Below are 20,086 nucleotides of genomic sequence, written 5' to 3'. Positions count from 1 at the left end.
GAAGATAGTAATTGTTTTCAAGGAAACATAACGGATGCTCATACTGTCAATACACATATCAAAAGTGAACACTTTTTAACATTCTAAGCTTCCATTTGCAATATTTTTCATTAAAAAGTGTTACTTACAGATATGTCGTCACTCTCTGGCGCTGTCCCATCGTGAAAAGAGCCGTCTGCTTCTACGTCCAGCCTTGGCACCTTTCTCCTTCGGACGGCTCCCTCTTGTTCCAGCACCTTCACCTCCATGTCCATCTCGTGCTGTGTGTCCCGGAGTAACTCTTCTAGTACTTCATTTTCTATGGCTAAATCATCAATTTTCCTTTTTTCTGATCTTAGTTTTTCTGTAGGAAGAGATTTACTGGCAGGAGTTTTCGAAGTGGCCTTGGACTCTGTGCCTGTGAAGAGGCCGCCTGGCTCCTGCGCGGGCCCCCTCTGGGGAGCAGGCTGCCCGCTGCTTGCCCACAGCGAGGGGGAGGCAGGCTCGGTTTGTTCCATGAGAGAACAAGACATTTCCATTCTTGCTGACTTCAATGAAGACATTTCTTGATTTTCTTCATCCCTTTCCCTTAGATTTAAAAAAAGAAGAGAAAAAAATAAAAACAGACAATGAGCACAGCTAAGTAATTTAATAGTCTGTGGCAATTTTCACCCCTTTCACATTTAATCCACAATATTTTGGGTTTTATTAATAACAATATCACTGGAAATAAGAAGAGACATCAGAAAACAGTACATAATCCATATATACTCTACTGCTTTGAGAGGACTGACCCACCCTGTGGCTAAAATGATGAGGCGAGCTCTAGCTTTGCTGAAGTAGCCGCAATTCACAAATCCATGTGGAGAAAAGAACAGAAAAATACAAGGGCCTTGTTGCCAGGAAGCAACAGCTTACCTTGCAACCTAGGGAGCCTGTGGGCAGGGAGACCGCACCGCGGGAATAGACCCTGACGGGCTAATGAGGAGTCGAGGAGCTTATCTAGAACTTTTACAGACAACCCGACAAGTGCCACGTGAGCTCAGTCCCTGCGCTCCAGGAGTGGGGGGGCACCCCCTTGGACTGAACGGCCAGGTGACCTTTCAGTCACTCTAATCTCACCTCCGCATGCTGGACCAAGAGGTTTCTATAATAACAGAGTTTGAGCCGGAGAGCTAGCAACACACCCAGACTGAAAATAAGAACCAAAGGACTGGTTTGGGGGAGGGGGGCAGAGAAGAAAGCGTCAAAGATTTTGACAAAGTTTGAACTACCAAAAAAAGGACAAATTCAGTCACAGGGGAGAGAGTTTTCAGGACTATCATTTGGGAAAACAGCAGGAAATGCCTGTGGAAAAGTGAAGCTTAAAGGATGGGTAGGGCCAAATGCACTGAGCATCTGTAAGAGCATCATGGAACCTGCAGGTAGATTACACAGAGGATAAAAAGCAGTGAAAGGAAGAAAAACGCCACCAAGAGGAGGCAAAGGCTGCCAGTGAGAGAGGGAAAGAGCCGGACAGACCGCGGCCACAAGGGAGAAAGGCGTGAGCAGAGGGCTCAGCGGCTGCATGCCAGCAACAGCCATGACTGCGATGTGTCCGTGGCCACTTTGAAGGACATCACATCAGGATGAACTGTGCCTCAGACAGAAACGGGAGCAAGGACACCATCTCCTTTTCTGAGAGGTTTCTTCGCAGCGAGAGGAAGAACCGCGTAGAGGGAAGATTGAAGGAAGGGATGGGGCTCTTGAATACAGAGGACCTGGAAGACAGGCAAGGCGGTAGAAGCAGAGAGCACTGCTGGGAGGGAGTCAGCAGGGACCGCAGGCGGGAGGGCAAGTGCAGCCAAGAGCAGAGATGGCTGGGAGCAGAAGGAAAAGGCGAGGTGAGTCGGCCAGAGCACAGGGAGGGGCAGTCCAGGACGAGCTGGCACAGATGGGAGCCCACTCCGGACCCACAGCAGTTTCTCAGACGGGGTGAGGGGAGCGGACCTCTTCCTGGGGTCAGGCTGGACGTGGTTTTGGATGGAGTCGGTCTGCAGCTGCTGGGAAGCCCCACCTCCACCTCTGCTGACACCGGGGAGCTTCACTGGGGAGAGCCGATAGCTGGGCGTCTCCGCCCTGACGGGAGCACTTGGTCCCACAGAAGTGCGCTCAGAGCTCCTTTTGGGGGGTTCCTTCCCAGGGAATGTCTCTGGTGAAGGCACTCTGAGTTTCTGTTCCATTCTGGAGACTTTGATTTCTTTTGGCCTTTCACTCAGATCCATGCTGTAGCAAAAGAAAAGCATGCCAGGCAATCAACTTACAGCCATGTTCACCAGAAACAAAGGCCTTCAGGTAGCACTAGCTTCACACCCAGCCGGTCAGCCTGCTCTACTCTCCTGTGCCATTGACACCCCAGGATGGCCGGCCCCTCTCTCACCCTGCAGCGCACACCCCCTCCCCGCCGTGTCCTCCTATGAACTAAATGTGGGGAGAAGCCTACGTAATTTTTGCTTGGTTTAAAATTTTAAAATTACTTCCATGCAAAAAAATTAATAAAAAATGGAAAACCACAAAAAGACAAATCTCCTATTACTCTGGTATCATAATAGGGCGTTCAGAGCACTTGAGAGGAACTGATGTGGTGGAATCTCTACAACAGAACTCAGCTCTTGATGCCAGAAAAATATATACATCACACACACACACACACACACACACACACACACACTGCATGGATGAATGAATATATATGGCCTTTGTCGTTCTTATTTCACAGAAAAACAAGTAAGCTGTCATTCAAATGATTTTCAAAACACAGTTTCTCTTTAAAAAGTTGCACCTGGTCTGAGTACTGAAACGTGGTATCTTTCAGTATGAACAGCTCCTATGGATTATTTAGAATGAAACCGTGTGTTTACTACTCAGATGAGACAGGGAAGCATTACCACGTGTCTGCTTGCTCTGAGGCTGTGTCGGCCATGCAGGTCACAGTGTTCCCGGGGGCACTGGGCATGATCTCCTCTTTGACGGACAAGCCTTGGCTCGGCCCTGAGGTCGCTGTCCTGGATCCTGTAATCACACACGTGAAAGAAGGAACACAGCTGCTGGCCGCTCACCACGTTCCCCTGGTCGTGCTGAGGGAAGCAGGCAGGTTGACAGCACACTGTCTCCAGTCAGTGGCGACAACAGATACTTGATGAAATGGCCCATCAACAGCCTGTCGGAATCTGTGAGGAGCTTGTCTACACTAAATCATCGTAGTGCTACATCACATCCTTCATGATAAATTAGCAACCTAAATAAAAATAATCAACTTAAATTCTTTTTTAAAATATATTTTATTGACTTTTTACAGAGAGGAAGGGAGAGGGATAGAGAGTTATAAACATCGATGAGAGAGAAACATCGATCAGCTGCCTCCTGCACACCCCCTACTGGGGACGTGTCCGCAACCAAGGTACATGCCCTTGACCGGAATCGAACCTGGGACCCCTCAGTCTGCAGGCCGATGCTCTATCCACTGAGCCAAACTGGTTAGGGCCAACTTAAATTCTAATTCAAATAATGCTTTAAGTCAACAACAAAAAATTACATTTCTTCCCCACAGAAAGTGTATCCACCCTACTATCTACACAAATCAAAGTCCACGTAAGTTTTATTTTTAGAAGATATATACTATTTGAAAAGAACACAGTTTTAGACATTTTTTTTGACTACCACGATGACCATTATCTCAGTTGCTAGGACAGCAGGGTAACTCTCGGGCTGCTCACCTGATCCCCGGAACCCCCGCACTGAGGGGGGCCCTCCGCCCAGCGTCTGTTAACTGTAACGCACTCGCCCCAGCGGTGGGCCCTGCAGCAGTGACCTGTGCCAGACGTTCCTCATCTATGAAATGGGGAATTATCACTTTCCTCAAGAGCCGTTCTGAGGGCAAAAGGAACTGATACCTGGACAGCACTGAGGAAGCGCATGGAGCACAGCCAGCGCTGTCCTGCAGGCGGCGTGTCTGCTGCCTCCGCGCCCTGCACGCTCCCTGCGCTTTCCCGTTAGACCTGGGGCAGGGAGGGTCTGCTGGCTCCTCTGCCCCCAGCCCTGAGCAGCGTGGGACGCAGTGAACAGAAATAGGTGACGGGATGGAAGTGCCAACTGAAAAGGCTCTTCAGTGGCATTTACTAAGCTGTAAGCTAGATGACCACTGCCAGCTCCTCGCGACCCCGTGTCTGATAGGGTGGCACTGACCCCCAGCCCCGCGTGCGAACACCCCGCCCCTCTGCACGTGGCCGCCGCGGACGCTCACAGGCACGTCCTCCAACACGCCCGTCCCCAAACCTCATTTTCCTAGCACAGAAGTTTGCAAAAAAGAATAATTACGGATGCTTATATAATCACTAAAAGAAACATTTATAGATGGAACCGAATGCCCAGAATAACATGTTTGTCAACAATAAGGTTATTTACAATGTGCTCCTTGCAAAGACAGGAGAAGGGCAGGGATGTGCTTGCCACTTTACTCCACGTGTTTACAACAATTACAGGTGGTTAGCACCTGTTCAATAAACACTTTTTGAATAAGTAAATGAGTGACTATAGAAGGAGGAGAGAAAGGAGAGGGAAGAAGACATGCATTCTCCCTTGCGCCCCACCCCCCCAAAGGCTGTCTTCTGAAACTGTCAGTCAGACTATAAGTACATACAAGAAGTAATGCTTCTAATTACAAAGAAAAGAGAGCTCCTCGGGAATACACACAAACACATGGAGGGTCCAAAGCAAGCAGAAAAGAATGAATGTATCATCGTAATGGCAACAGCTTATTTTTAAGAAAAGTAGGGACTGTGTGGTAACTCACAATGGGGCAGGGCTGCTGCCTCGGACAGTCAGCACTGAGCTACGCATGCCCCCTTCGCCCCAGAAATGGCACAAGCCACCAGGGACTCACGCCAAGAACTACAGGCTGTTCCCACAATGTACCCTGACTGGTCTTCCGCTTCTCCAGCTGCCACACAGCCCCTGGCCCGGCTCCCACCTGCTGCCACAGGGCTACCCCTCGGATCCCCACCCACCCTGGACCTCGAAATCCATACTCTGCACAGAGCGATGGTGCTCAGGTCCTCTTCCCTGGCATTCCGCCCCCAGATCTGCCCGTGTGGCCTCCCCTCACCACACAGACGCCTGGCACCCCAGTGCTGCATCCTCAGCGAGACCCTGACCGCCACCCACAGCCCTCCCAGGCACTGCCACTCCCCAGGGTCAGCTTGTCCTTGTGCTTGGTCTGCACAGGACTTATCAGAAGAGCCTGAATCCCGACCTTCAGAATATAATGTCACAATAACAGGGAACTTGTTCACTTTATTCATCCTGTGTCTTCAGCACTTAGAATAGTGCTCAGTATGCAGCTGACATATATATTTTTTAAATGGATAAGTGATTAAATGGGGAAGGTGAGTTTTAAAAGACATTGGAAGTGGTCACTCCGGGTAAGTACCTAGGAATGTGTATACAGCCTACCATCAATTACATAATAAACAAACTTGCTGAAGAGTCAATAAAAACGATGCTTGAATTACCTGGACTGGGCTGGCCCTGAGGGTCACAGTAATTCTCTGTCGTCATGAAGATTACTGCCAATCCAATTTCTGCTTCAGGAATAGGTCTAAGACCCTGCCTATTAGAATAAAATGATTTAAGTATGATAATATATTCCAACTAACAAATTTATTAAGATGATGTCAAACTGAAACTCTCCCTCCCCCAAGAGGCCCAGCTTGGAGAGAACTACATACAAGAGGCTGGCTCCCGCACTGAGCTGGCCACCCCGGGCAAGTCCACCATGTTTACTAACTCAGGTATTTCCATTGTAAAGGTCTAGAGCAGTGGTCGGAAACTGCGGCTCGCGAGCCACATGCGGCTCTTTGGCCCCTTGAATGTTCAGGCTCTTCCACAAAATACCGACTTCTGCGCATGGGCCATGAAGTTTCAATCGCACTGTACATGCGCACCGCACATGGTATTTTGTGGAAGAGCCACACTCAAGGGGCCAAAGAGCCACAGTTTGCTGACCACTGGTCTAGAGTAAAGAATACAGATCCTTCAGTTCTAAATTCTATAACTTTCAGAATAAGAAGAAAACAGTAACACCCAGATGAAGCAATAAAAAAGACTTTTATAAGCAAACCTATGATTACTGAAATCCTAAGAGAAAACAGAAAAGAGAGAAAGCAGTAAGGAGAATGGGAAGGAAGGAGAGAAGTACAAAGAACTATGGATAGGCTGATGTGTGCTATGATTTAAAGTTCAGTAAGTCAAATCATCTTATCAAATTTACATGTTAAAGAATCTTAGGGTGAACCTATCTTCTGTTATTATGTAATGTGGATAATACTGAGTTTATAAAACAAAAACAATTTAATATGTTATAGAAACTGTACCTCAAATTTTAAGAACTACAAAACTTTTAATACTCATTGCAAGATATTTTAAGTGGCTGCAGTAGTTTAAAAGGCCTTTTTTGGATGCTTTAACATTTGTTTTTTAAATGTACTGACTGGATTAACGTAGAGTTTTACTGTAAGTGCGATTATAATAGTATTATAATAGTATATACTAAAAAAAAGGTTTTATAAAGTATTGTATACAAGTGGCAATCCAAAATTAACATTTTATTACCCTACTGATTTTGAAACTATAAATATACTATAAGAATTAGTTATAACAATTGACCATATAAAATAAAAACATTTTTAACGCACATATAATTAACAGTGCTATACAGACATTATATCATCCTAGGAGGGAAACAGTGGCAGCTTCCATTCAAGCCAATGGTGAGATATATGGCAACACCCATTCAAGCCAATGGTGAGATATGCAGCAGCCCTCCTGTACACACACTTGGAGGCCCCAGAAGGTACACAGAGAGAGACAGGGAGAGGAAGGTATCAGAGACATAAGGATTAAAAAAAAAGATAGAAATGTCATTATTTACAGATATGGTTTATACAAAAAATGACTATAGATGATTAGAAATACAACGGGAGTCCAGCAAGGTGCTGGGATAGAACAGTGTCTAAATTTTGAGTTGAATTTCTATCCATCAACAGTAAACAATTAGAAAATATAATTAAAGAAATATCATATACTTGTATTTCACCTACCACAGGTATAATATCTACCAGAATATATGTAATATCTAGGAAGACCTAATAAATGGTATTTAAGATCTCTACAGAGAAATTATAAATACTGTTAATTCTCCCCAAATTGATTTGTGGTTTCAATAAAATTCCTAATCAAATGCCCAACAAGATCTGTGAAAAGCTGATTCTAAAATGTCCGTGGAACAGTGAAGAGCCAAGAACAGCCAGGGTGCTTCTGAGGCAGAGCAGAGCAAGAGCCTGGCCTGGTGGACACGAGGTGTAGGCGGTGCTGGACATGAGGGTGTGTTGATGCGCGGAGGAAGGTAAGGACAAACTGCTCCCCTGCGTGTGGAGCTTAGGTATAAACAGAATCCATTCCGGGTAGATTAAAAACAAATTTCCAAACAAAATATCAAAATACTAATAAAAAATATAGGTAAGTAATCTGATCTATGAATAGAAAAATATTTCTTAAACCAAATACAAGTACCATCTATATATATAAAAGCCTAAGCGACTGTTATGACGGGTTGCTATGATGTGCACTGACCACCAGGGGGCAGACATTCAATGAAGGAGCTGTCCCCTGGTGGTCAGTACACTCCCACAGCCAACCTCCCATGGCCTGCCAACCTCCCACAGTCCCTGCCCCTGGACTGAGCGAGATGGCCCCAATCGCCAGCCAGGCCGAGGGACTCCCACCCGTGCACAAATTCGTGCACCGGGCCTCTAGTCTATAATAAAATCTTTGCGATAATTATTGTATATACTTTTCCGTTTTTATGTAGAGTGCACCAAAACTCACACATATAAAACTGCCTGCTTGCATATATTTTTACTAACAAATAACAAAGTACCTTTGGAGCATATCCATAATTGAGTGAATCCATTTTTTCTGAGAGTCAGAAATTAAGGGCTGCGAATTTGTCATTCCTACATCAACAACACAAGTTCCTGGAGCCGAAAAGAAACTCTCTTCTTCTTCATTTTCTTCTGCTATCAACCTAGCATCCCCTCCTCCAAAAACAACTGCTGAACTTAATTTCTTATGCTAAAAATGGAAAAAATAAAAAGTAATACAATAGCCACAATGAATTCTGAGTGTGTTCTAGACCTTGTAAGAACTTGATTTGGAAGCGAAAGGACAGAATTGATGTACAATTGGTCCTGCTTCCTGAGAGGACCATCTGCACCTCCATTCTGAGAAACCCCTGGTCCACAGGCACCTCGGCCCTGGCACAGCACGCTGCCTGCAGCCCACGGGTGGGTTCCCCCTGCGACAGAAACCCTGGACCCCACGCTGCCTGCAGCCCACGGGCGGGGTTCCCCGTGCGACAGAAACCCTGGACCCCTTACTGCCTGCAGCCGATGGGCGGGGTTCCCCTGTGACAGAAACCCTGGACCCCACTTCAACACATGGAAGACATTCAACACCTGTTTAAAAACCCACAAGTTAGAACTTAAACCAGTTCCCCTTACCCCCAACTTACATATTTGTATAAACTTAATTAATAGGCCAACTGACAGATATTAAGGAACATTATAATCACATACATGAACATGGGCTGGTGCCTGGGCAGTTTTGTACTCGATGTCACACTTCTGCACATAATCTCAAAAGAAAATGCACTGGGAACACTACTAATCTGTCCTCGCGTATAATGTTTTCTTTAGGAACATTTAGCTTAAAACATTACCTGCTTGGCATTCAGAAATACAAATGTTTTCCCTTTGAAGATCTGTTTTCTTTCTTGCCGTCCTGACAGATCAATATTTTTACTTCCAATGGCTGGCTCATCAATTGGTGGGTAAAAACTGTAAAAAAATAAAATAAAATTAAAGCATATTCTAATTATAAACTACTCTGTATCATGCCACTAAATTTGTAAATGGAATAGCTCTCTAGACACTAGAAAGGTTTGGTTTCCATAATACTATTATATTATTATATTACTAGAGGCCCGGTGCACAAAAATTTGTGCACTCAGGGAGGGGGGGGTCCCTCAGCCTGGCCTGCGCCTTCTCGCAGTCTGGGACCCGTTGGGGGATGACCACCTGCTGGCTTAGGCCTGCTCCCCGGGGGATTGGGCCTAAGCTGGAAATCAGACATCCCTCTGGCAGCCCAGCAGCCCTCGGGAGATGTCCACTTGAAAGCGGGGAGCAGACCTAAGCTGCAGTCAGACATCCTTAGCGCTGCTGAGGAGGCGGGAGAGGCTCCCACCACCACCGCTGTACTGGCAGCCATCAGCCTGGCTTGTGGCTGAGCAGAGCTCCCCCATGTGGGAGCACACTGACCACCAGAGGGCAGCTCCTGCATTGTGCATCTGCCCCCTGGTGGTCAGTGTGTGTCATAGTGACCAGTCATTCCCAGTCTTTCTGCTATTAGGGCCAGTTTGCATATTACCCTTTTACTATATAGGATAGAGGTCTGATGCATGGGTGGGGGCCAGCTGGTTTGCCCTGAAGGGTGTCCCGGATCAGGGTGGGGGTCCTGCTTGGGTGCCTGGCCAGCCTGGGTGAGGGGCTGAGGGCCGTTTTCAGGCTCGCCGGTGACTGAAGCTCCCAACCTCTCCTTTTTTTCTTTTTCTTTTATTCTGGGATTTATTTACCTTCTATAACTGAAACTTTGTTGCCGTCACTGGAGCTGAAAGCTGGCTCCAGCTCTGAGGCCACAGCCGGCTGAAAGCAGGTATCAGGTTTGTTTAGCTTCTATAATTGAAACTTGGTTGCTTAGACTGGAGCTCAGAGCCCGGCTGCGCCAGGCGGAGAACCTTGGCTTCCTCCATCACTGGAGGAAGCAAGCCTCCTGCTTGCTTCAGCTGCATGGCTGCTGGCCGCCATCTTGGTTGGCGGTTAATTTGCATATCACCCTGATTAGCCAATGGGAAGCATAGCGAAGGTACGGTCAATTACGCTTTTTGTTTTTTATTAGATAGGATTTTTAAAAAGTTTTTATCTGGGACAAAATGATTAAAGGTATCTAAATGATTTCTCTAAAAATAATCTAAGGGTAGAAAATCATAACAAGATACAATTAAATGTATATAGAACCTAAGTTACACAAATTACAAATGGTGCGACCATCAAATCCCACTGCCATGTGCTTGCTTGGGGACGGTGTCTGGACTCCATTCTGTGAACTTCTATAAATGTTTTGTTATGGATCCCTTTGGAGAAGCACAGGAAATTAAGACTTATATTACTGTTCAGGTTAAATAAAATTTCTGTGAGAAACCAAGATGGCGGCATAGGTAAACACCGGAGATTGCTGCCTCGCACAACCACTTCAAAAATACAACTAAAAGATGGAACAGACATCACCCAGAACCACAGGAAGGCTGGCTGAGGGGAAATTCTACAACTAGAAGGAAAGAAAAGCACACCGAGACTCAGAGGAGGTGCGGTGCGGAAGTAAAATACTAAGGTGCGGAGGTGCATGGGAATGGGCTGGCGGCTGAGGGCGTGGTTGTCTTTTTCAATCGGGAGGGAGTCTCAGGCTCTGAGCTCCAGTTCTGGGCGAGTCTCTGGGGACCCAGACTCAAACAGGAGAAGCAGGACTGTCTGGCATCGGTCTGAACTCAAGGGCAGCTCTCTCTCCGAGGTACTTGCAGCAATTGCTGGGACACTGAGACTGCTTCTGAAGGCAGGACTGAGAGCAGCCATAACTGCTCGCTCCGCCCGCCCTGTTGATCCCCTGGAACCCACCCTGCCCAAGCCTTGCACGCAGACATTTGCTGGATAGCCTCAGGCTGAGGCTAGATTAGCACCTCCCTAGAGATCAGGACAGAAGTTCTCCCACTGCAGACACAGCTGATTCTCACAACCAATTGGCCTGGAGGTCAAATATCCCCCGCAGTGTTACCTACAACAATCAAGGCTTAACTACAACACAACTGTGCACAAAAACCACAAGGGGGTGCACCAAGAAAGCATAAAAAATGCGGAGACAAAGAAACAGGACACAAATGACAGAAATGGAGGAAAGCAAACTGCTGGATATAGAGACCTTAAAACCACACTTTTAAGGTCTCTCAAGAACTGTCTAGAAGCCGCCGATAAATTTAGTAAGGCCCTCGAAAAGACTGGTGAGACCGCCAATAAATGTAGTGAGACCCTCAAGAAATCTAGTGAGACCCTCAATGTTGTGGTAAAGGACCAACTAGAAATTAAGCATGCACTGACTGCAATAAAGAATATTATACAGACTCCCAACAGCAGACCAGAGGATCGCAAGAATCAAGTCAAAGATTTGAAATATGAAGAAGCAAAAAACACCCAACTGGAAAAGCAAAATGAAAAAAGAATCCAAAAATATGAAGATGGTGTAAGGAGCCTCTGGGACAGCTTCAAGCGTACCAACATCCGAATTATAGGGGTGCCAGAAGAAGAAAGAGAGCAAGATATTGAAAATCTAGTTGAAGAAATAATGACAGAAAACTTCCCCTACCTGGTGAAAGAAATAGACTTACAAGTTCAGGATGTGCAGAGAACCCCAAACAAAAGGAATCCAAAGAGGACCACACCAAGACACATCATCATTAAAATGCCAAGAGCAAAGGACAAAGAGAGAATCTTAAAAGCAGCAAGAGAAAGACAGTCAGTTACCTACAAGGGAATACCCATACGACTGTCAGCTGATTTCTCAACAGGAATTATGCAGGCCAGAAGGGAGCAGCAAGAAATAGTCAAAGTGATGAAGAACAAGAACCTACAACCAAGATTACTTTACCCAGCAAAGTATCATTCAGAATTGAAGGTCAGATAAAGAGCTTCACAGATAAGAAAAAGCTAAAGGAGTTCATCACCACCAAACCAGTATAATATGAAATGCTGAAAGGTATCCTTTAAGAAGAGGAAGAAGAAGAAAAAGGTAAAGATACAAATTATGAACAACAAATACACATCTATCAACAAGTGAATCTAAAAATCAAGGGAATACATAATCTGATGAACAGAATGAACTGGTGATTATAATAGAATCAGGGGCATAGAAAGGGAATGGACTGACTATTCTTGGGGGGGGGGAAGGGGTGGGGGGGATGCGGGAAGAGACTGGACAAAAATCGTGCACCTATGGATGAGGACAGTGGGTAGGGAGTAAGGGCAGAGGGTGGGGTGGGAACTGGGTGGAGGGGAGTTGCGGGGGTGAGGGGAAGAGGAACAAATGTAATAATCTGAACAATAAAAATTTAATTTAAGAGAAAAAGGAAAAAAAATAAATAAAATTTCTAAATGCTATAAACACATCTAATCGTCCATGGGCATGGGGGAAAAGAAGAAAAGAGAGGAAAAATCAACACATAATCCTTCAGCCTCTCATCAGTCCAGTTTCAACTTTCTACATACTCAGATATTTTGCTGCAGCTAATCATAAGTGACCAGCCTTTCAGCTTACCTCTACCTTCTAGCAAAAATGACTAATGTCCATGGATAATGAGGGCTCAACATTGTCAAGCTGTTAGTGCATCGCAACTTGATCTATAAATCAATGCAACCCCAATAAAACTACCAGCAAGTTCTTTTGTGGATACTGACGACTCTAAAGTTTATGTAAAGAGGCAAAAGATCCAGCATAGCCAACAATGCTGAGGAAACATTAAGAGCACTGACACTCCCTGAATCCAAGGCTCACTGTAAAGCCACCATAATCAAGGGTGTGGCACTGATGAAAAAGCTGGCATCACCAGGTTGGGTGCAGGAAACTTAGACTCTGTCTTCCCGTCTCTGATAGCAGTGCAGAGAGGCAGGCACAGCTGCACCAAAAAGGACGGTCCTTTGTGAGGTAAGAGCACTGCCGTGCACCTTCCGAATTCAAACCCGGGACTAGTGAGGATCTTTTCCCAGAGCTAAGAGAGAAGATAGTTGTGTAATAAAAAGCCACAACAATATATTTCATATCCCTTTGGAAACCCATCCTACTTCCCAATGTCACCCTTTTTCTGTTTAATAGTTGAGTACAGAGTCAGATAAGTCTTTAACAACATCAAATGGATGCCAGTAGGTGTGGGAACCGATTAAGGGAAAAATATGCATTTTAAAATAACATTAACAATTTGATTACTGATTGTCATCATCAAACAAGGGCTAATGCAATAGTCTTTTCTGGTTAACAATGAATCAGGAGTTACAGCAGAAATGTTTTATTTTAGGCATCTAAGTTAATAAAGTCATAAACTGAAGTCAGAAAAAAAATTATGTCGAACCTAAAGTCAAAAATACCCAAGAATCGTAGGAATCAATGACCAACTCTAGGATCTCTGACTTCGGACGCATTCTCAGTGGCAGAGGCCTCACAGGCACCTCCACTCCCAAGGGATCTAGACTCCACAACAGTTTAATCTGTGCGAACCTACGGGGTGTAAGGTTATAGCTCAGTTTCATTAGTGAAGATTTATAGGATTTATCAACTCCCCTAAGGAGGTTCACAGATAGGCTTGGAGGACAAGGTGATTCTGTTGAACGCTGTGCTAGTTGAGGGTAAGTGAAGTTGCATGTCTTCACAGGGTCTAGCACTCAAAACAGGTGAAGAATCGTCTGTTTGAAAATATGAGAACCTCTTTTCAGGGTCCTGAAACATTACATTATCTGCTAAACCAGATTGTAAAATACAAGAAACCTTCCAAATGAAAATTAAAAACAAAAAGGAAAAATTTTCAGTTACTTTTAAAAGCAGATATATATTATCAGGTATAAACAGTCCCTAAAAACCCTGAACTGGGCAAAATACCTTATAACTAGCGAGTAATATTTAAAAATTAGTAATAAGATAATAAACTTGAGTCATATTTTAGATTTTTTAACCCTTCAAAGTTGTCTTATGAGATGAGTTTATCAAGGCAGTCAATCTATTATTTCATTTAGACCAGCGGTTCTCAACCTGTGGGTTGCGACCCCTTTGGCGGTCGAACGACCCTTTCACAGGGGTCGCCTAAGACCGTCCTGCATATCAGATATTTATATTACGATTCATAACAGTAGCAACATTACAGTTATGAAGCAGCAACGAAAATCATTTTATGGCTGGGTCACAACATGAGGAACTGTATTTAAAGGCCAGAAGGTTGAGAACCACTGATTTAGACTATAATCTCCTGACACATATTTTAAGCAGCTGCCCTTGTGCTAAGACGACTACACACCCACCATTTTAGCACAGCATTTTCATCACGCAATCTAAAAACCCCAACTTCCTCTTCAACCAGTTTACATCACTTCAAACACTGTAATACCAAACCATTTAGCCTGGGGGTTCACAAATTCTGCAAAGTATCTAAATAAATAAATAAAGCAGTCTCCGCAGATACTGTGATGAGCAACATTTCCTTCAGCAAGCCCCTATCACGATGCCAGGCTATGTGCTCAGACTCTGTATATACTATTACTTAAAGTACCCAACAGTTAAACACCCAAATCCTCAGCAGGACAGGTGCTAGTCCCAGGAGAAAGGCGCTCCAGGCCAGGGCTGTGACTGCACCACACCGTCCAGGGAGCGTCGAGCGAGGACACCTGGCACCGGCACACGCGCTCTGCGCATGGCCCCTCGCTGTTCACTGGCCTTCAGTGCTTTTCTTTAAAGATTAGCACACACATAACGTTTGTTTCACCAAGATAAACAACAACCAAAAAAGAATTCAGGGATCCTTTCTTTACATACGAACAAAAAATCTTCACTAATAAAACTGAACTATAACCTTACATCCTGAAACAGTCAATAAAGAGAGATTAACTTAAGTAAAAATAGTGCTATCATATTTCATATGCCATGCTTCATTTTATTTAAAGGCACAAATACCTTTCAGCCTGGGGAAGCTGTGTCTCAGACTGGACTGCTTTAAGAAATTCAGTAAAATACTCCGGCTTTACGATTGGACGTCCACAAATGAGGGCACATATTGTCTAAGAAGAAAGCACATGTGAGCACACACCCCGCTAGCTCATTTCAAATGAGAGTTTTAAGTTACAGACTACAAAGTGGCTATTCTATCCTTTTCCCCTCATTGCTCTATAAAGAAACCATAATCTATAAAGTAGAAGTCAGTTCAGTCATTGCTTAATTTACAAATCCCTATAAAAACTGAACTGAATGTTCTTTAAGATTTATTTTGTTCTAACACTCAATGATTTTAAAAACATAAGCTACCTGTCTGTACTTCTGGAAATGTTACCAAAAAAAAGTAAGGCCAAGGTTTTCTTTTTTGGCACATGACTGATCAGAGATATTGAGAAGGTGGGCTCTACTAGCCTCTGTTGGTGGCGATCCAGGACGCTAGTGTCAAGAGCTACCCACGGTGTCGGATGCATCACTGGACTGGCATGTGCTCTGGTGAATGGTGACAGTTCCCAGGACTGTCACAGCCTCAGCTCCCACTTCATACCCAGCAAGCAAGGGCATGGTTCCCTCTTGTTTCTCAGATACCTTGATATCCGAAGAGTCCACACAGACATATTCTGATCGTTGTGAGGGTGCATCCCTACTGTAAACTAACAGTGGACATTCTGATTTATGAATCTCGTATCTGTGGGTGTACTAACGTAAGTTAGTACTCGGCTTAATTTATAAATCAATGTCATAAACTTGCAAAGATGACGTGATCCTTGGTCAGAGATAATCCCAAGATACAAGTCTGACCTGAGGTTCAATCTGAGCAGCGAGCCCTTCTCTAGGACCCTGGGTGGCTATAAGGCACACATTCCAGCTTAATTAATTATATATTAAAAGGTTTTTCACACTGGCCCAAAAGGCTGCCATAGAAACACTGTGACTCATGGGCCCTGGTCCCCTCTGCTGGGGGATAAATTTGGTTACAGACACCAAAAAAAAAAAAAGAAAAAAGATTTTTCTATCATCTAAAGAAGGAATCTAAATATTTGTTGGTTTTCACTAAGGATATTAACCTAAAGCAATCCTGCACATCCACGACCAGCCCGTTTACAAGGACATGAGCACCCTGGCCGGTGGGGCTCAGCTGACTGGGTGCTGTCCTGTGCCCCAAAAGGTTGCTGGTATGATTCCTGGTCAGGGCACATGCCCAGGCTGTGGGCTCCATCCCCAGTGGGGGGTACGGAAAGCAGTTTCACTCTCGCATAGATGCTTCTCTCTCTCTCTCCTTTTCTCTCTAAAAATCAGTAAAAACAATAAATAAATGAAGGGAGATGAGTCCCCTCCCAATGTCTTTCTTCAGTTAGTTTGGACATAACCAAATCTGATGAAGATGCAAAACCTGAAAACATATCAAAATACATCACTGTTTTCATGAATACTTTCAGCATCTTCTAAAAGTACATACCAAACATATCTTCATTGTGAGATCCATTAGGGCAATATTAAACTACAAGGACTTAACAAGTATTTGTGATTAGGACCCTAAACCAAATAAAAGAGCCTGAGACGAGAGACCTGGAGGAAGACAACTGGATGAGGAGGTGGGAGATGCTAATTGTGAAGACTGGCGGTCGCTCTCAGGCTGAAAACACTAGCCTTACACTGTACAAACTTCTTGGTGAACAGATGACATAAATAGTTGTTTAAAATCCAAATCCAAAAGTGAAATACAATTTTAGGTGCTTCTGTTGTCCCATATAATAAATAAATTACCAAAAGGCCAATCTGACATAAATGTTATACAAAGGCATGGGGTTGGCATATATAAATCTACAACTAACAATTCCGATGGGTTTAAAGTAAATGACTTTAAAAACAACTGTGTAGAGTGGGTAAGCTTAAATTCACAAAACGCACTTCAGCATAACAACAAGGCATTCGACCTACCTTAATGGTGACCTTCACTGACATCATGACCAGGTGGGTGCACTCTTCGGTCCAGTTGTTCACAGTGAGTCCTCCCAGCTGCAGGACAGCTTGATTCAAAGCATTTTTCCCAGCGACATCTAAACAAGAAGAGCACGCGACCAGAGGCTCGTACTCCACTCTGTAAGTGAAAACGAGTCACAAATTGTGATAGGTACAGAGCTTTAAACAAGTGCTTTTTTAATTTTTTTGTATTACTAAGATTTCTAACTAATAAAATCACTGTTACCTATATCTGAAGTTGCAATCAAGAAAAAACTGCTGTGTCCTTTAGAATCTGATTCATGCAAAATAAAGCACTCCACTTCATATCAACTTAAAAAATTCTTACCTGAATTTACTTTCAAACACCCCAAAAGTAATTCTGTCCCCTGTCTGCAAAGTCTGAGAAAGGCCATTCTGCATTTTTTCCTCATTAACAAAGGTACCGTACTTAGAATTGTCTTTTATTGTCAATACAGGGGTTTCATGTGGTTGACTCTGAAAAAAGAATCAAATAAGTTAGTGTTTTACAACTCAGTCACTATTGAACAATAACGTTTTTCTATACCTATAAGAATACAGACAGCCCTGGCTGGTGTGGCTCAGTGGACAGAGCATCAGGCCTGGAATTGAAGGGTTGCAGGTTCGAGCCCCGGCCCGGCCGGCCCTGGCCCCATCAGGGGCATGTGGGAGGCAACCAATGGAAGTGTCTCTCTCACACTGACCTCTCCCTGCCACCTCTCCCTCCTTTACCTCCCTCCTTCCCTTCCACTCTCTCTAAAAATCAATGGAAAAAATATCCTCCGGTGAGGATAACAAAAAAGAATAGACACATAAAACCTAAATATCACTGAATAGATGCAGTACTTGCTGATATGCAGTGTTTGCTAAAAATAATGGTTTTTCTTTCTGAACCACCAGCATAAGCACAACTGTTTATATATATGCTTAGCACTTTTATCACCCAAGGTTGTAACTGAAACAACCCACCAGCCCAACTCAAAGCCATTCAAAGGAGCTGCGGGGCATGAGCAGCGGCTATTTTCCCGAATAACAGGACCCCGCGAACCCTCCTTGCCGGGAAACGCCCGTGTTCACAGGGCTGCACCACCCTCCAGCTCAGGGCAGCCACTGCTCCACCCCGGGCCAGGCACAGTGAGACTCAATGAATGCTGAAGTAGATAAATATAAAGATGTTCTATTTCCTGAGTTTCTAAATAACTAACTCAAACATCAAAATAAACAAATACCACTGGTACTGCCGCCAGAATGGATTTAATTTAAAATCAAAAAATCTACCCCCGGCGGGCGTGGCCCGGTTGGTTGGGCCTCCCTGCACCAAGAGGTCCCGGTTCTATTCCCCAGGCCCGGGGCGGCCGGCGTCACGGCGTCGGCGGCAGTGGGCCACGCTCCTCGCTCACCGGGGTTTCTCTCTCCCCCCTTCTCCCTTCCTCTCTGTAAAATGAATAAAACATGAAAGAACAACACTAACAGCTGAGGAAGGAGAAGGTGCTGACCCTCCACACCCGGCGAGGCACTGGGACCCGACCCCCCGGAGCCCGAGCAGCGGGGCCTGGAACGCACCGGGCTGGTCGCGGGGAAGCGGGCGGCGAGCACGGCGTGGCTGCGGCTGACGGACGGGTCCTTCTCCAGGAGGATGTCGCAGCCCTTCCTGCCCACCACGTAGTCCACGCCGGTCAGCAGGCGGCGCGGGCCTAGGAGACAGCGGACACTGAGGCACGCGCGCCAAGTACAGGGGAAGGCGCTATTTCGATGACAGAGCTCCATTTTGCTATTTAAATGGTAACAATGGCTCCTAAAGGAAACGTATTTTTCCTGTAAAGTCCCGCTGAAGGGCGCAGAAGGCTGACTAGCCGGGAAACCACACTGAGCCGCGCCAACGCTCGACCACGTTCCCGACGAAATGTAACGCGACAATCGTCCCGCAGCGGCTCCAACACGCGGTTCCCCCGCCGACCACGCGGTTCGCGGCCAATGTGCTCCGCTGAGACCGCGATGGATGGACGGGCCCCACAGCCCCTGGGAAAAGGGGAAACACGGCTGCGAGAAACCTGAGGTCCGCGGGAACTCGGAGGCAGCCGATGAAACGCAGGTGACACAGGAGCGAGCAGGAGCAGCGCACAGGGAGCACAGCCGCCCCCCCCCCCCCGTGCCCGCCCCCGCAGGTGCCCGTCCCCCAGTTCCCTGTGCCCGCCCCTCAGGTGCCCTTCCCCTGGTTCCCTGTCCCCCCAGGTGCCCGCCCCTCCAAGTGCCCCTCCCCCAGGTGCCCGTCCCGCCAGGTGCCCGGTCCCGCAGGTGCCCGCCCCTCCAAGTGCCCCTCCCCCAGGTGCCCATCCCGCCAGGTGCCCGGTCCCGCAGGTGCCCGTCCCCGCAGGTGCCAGTCCCCGCAGGTGCCCGGTCCCGCCAGGTGCCCGGTCCCGCAGGTGCCCGTCCCCGCAGGTGCCAGTCCCCGCAGGTGCCCATCCCGCCAGGTGCCCGGTCCCGCAGGTGCCCGTCCCCGCAGGTGCCAGTCCCCGCAGGTGCCCGGTCCCGCCAGGTGCCCCTCCCCACCGCCCGGCGCGCACAGCACAACCGCGTCCTGGGTGTTCCGAACAGACAGCGTCCCGTCACCTCCGCTTCCCACAGCGAGCGCCTGCGGTCCCTAAACGCCGGACCCGCCGCCACCCCGCTGAGCCCGCTGTCCCCGGGGCGGCCGGGCCAACTGGGAACCTGCGGGCTGCGCCGCACCGAGGGCTGCGAGGACCTGGGTCCGAGACAAGCGACCAGCCCGCTCCCCGCCCCCCTCAAGACGCCCCGCCCAGCGCCCGACGCCCCGCCCAGCGCCCGACGCCCCGCCCCCAAGGCGCCCCGCCCCCCAAGACGCCCCGCCCCGCGTCCGAAAAGCACAGCCTCCCGCCGTCGCTGGAAGGTGACGACAGGGGCGGGGTCAAGCCGGAAGCGCCCCTCAGACCCTCTGCCCCCGGCCCGGCCCTGGGAAGTCGGCCCTCGGTCACCTCCCTGCCGCCTCACCTCGGGCCGAGCCCGCGTCGGGGAGCAGCTTCCACATGAATCCGGCCTCAGTGTCGGGCGACGTGCGGCTGCGCAGCCTCAGCTGCCAGACAGGCGCGGCCCCGGCGCCTGCGAACTGGCGGGCTCCGAGACGTGCCTGCTCGCGGACTGCGCCTGCGCAGGAGGAGGC

At 47.0% G+C, this 20,086-nt stretch overlaps 1 protein-coding gene and 1 pseudogene across 8 annotated transcripts in view; one reads left to right on the top strand and one right to left on the bottom strand.

The window, feature by feature from the left end:
- NBN (nibrin) overlaps nt 1-20,081 on the bottom strand; it is a 44,571-nt gene extending 24,490 nt beyond the window's left edge. For 3 of the 8 annotated variants that reach the window (XM_059672954.1, XM_059672955.1, XM_059672951.1), the window contains exons 1-11: nt 19,918-20,079; nt 18,472-18,602; nt 17,237-17,385; nt 16,867-17,026; nt 14,890-14,993; nt 8,795-8,912; nt 7,955-8,148; nt 5,529-5,626; nt 2,907-3,030; nt 1,969-2,244; nt 129-567 (exon numbers count right to left, since the gene is read on the bottom strand). In XM_059672954.1, the coding sequence (XP_059528937.1) occupies nt 129-567; nt 1,969-2,244; nt 2,907-3,030; nt 5,529-5,626; nt 7,955-8,148; nt 8,795-8,912; nt 14,890-14,993; nt 16,867-17,026; nt 17,237-17,385; nt 18,472-18,602; nt 19,918-19,954 (1,830 nt within the window). In that variant the 5' untranslated portion in view covers nt 19,955-20,079. Of the gene's footprint in view, nt 1-128; nt 568-1,968; nt 2,245-2,906; nt 3,031-5,528; nt 5,627-7,954; nt 8,149-8,794; nt 8,913-14,889; nt 14,994-16,866; nt 17,027-17,134; nt 17,386-18,471; nt 18,603-19,917 lie in introns of those variants that run through there. The other 5 variants (XM_059672953.1, XM_059672952.1, XM_059672957.1 and 2 more) reach the window with 5 other exon arrangements.
- On the top strand, nt 15,789-15,911 carry LOC132220190 (small nucleolar RNA SNORA5; annotated as a pseudogene).
- Nucleotides 20,082-20,086: the final 5 nt, after the last annotated feature.

This window comes from Myotis daubentonii, chromosome 17 (assembly GCF_963259705.1).
Source record: "Myotis daubentonii chromosome 17, mMyoDau2.1, whole genome shotgun sequence".
Taxonomy (NCBI): domain Eukaryota; kingdom Metazoa; phylum Chordata; class Mammalia; order Chiroptera; family Vespertilionidae; genus Myotis; species Myotis daubentonii.
The sequence above is the reverse complement of the archived record's forward strand: the minus strand, read 5'-3'. Positions and strand labels throughout refer to the sequence as shown.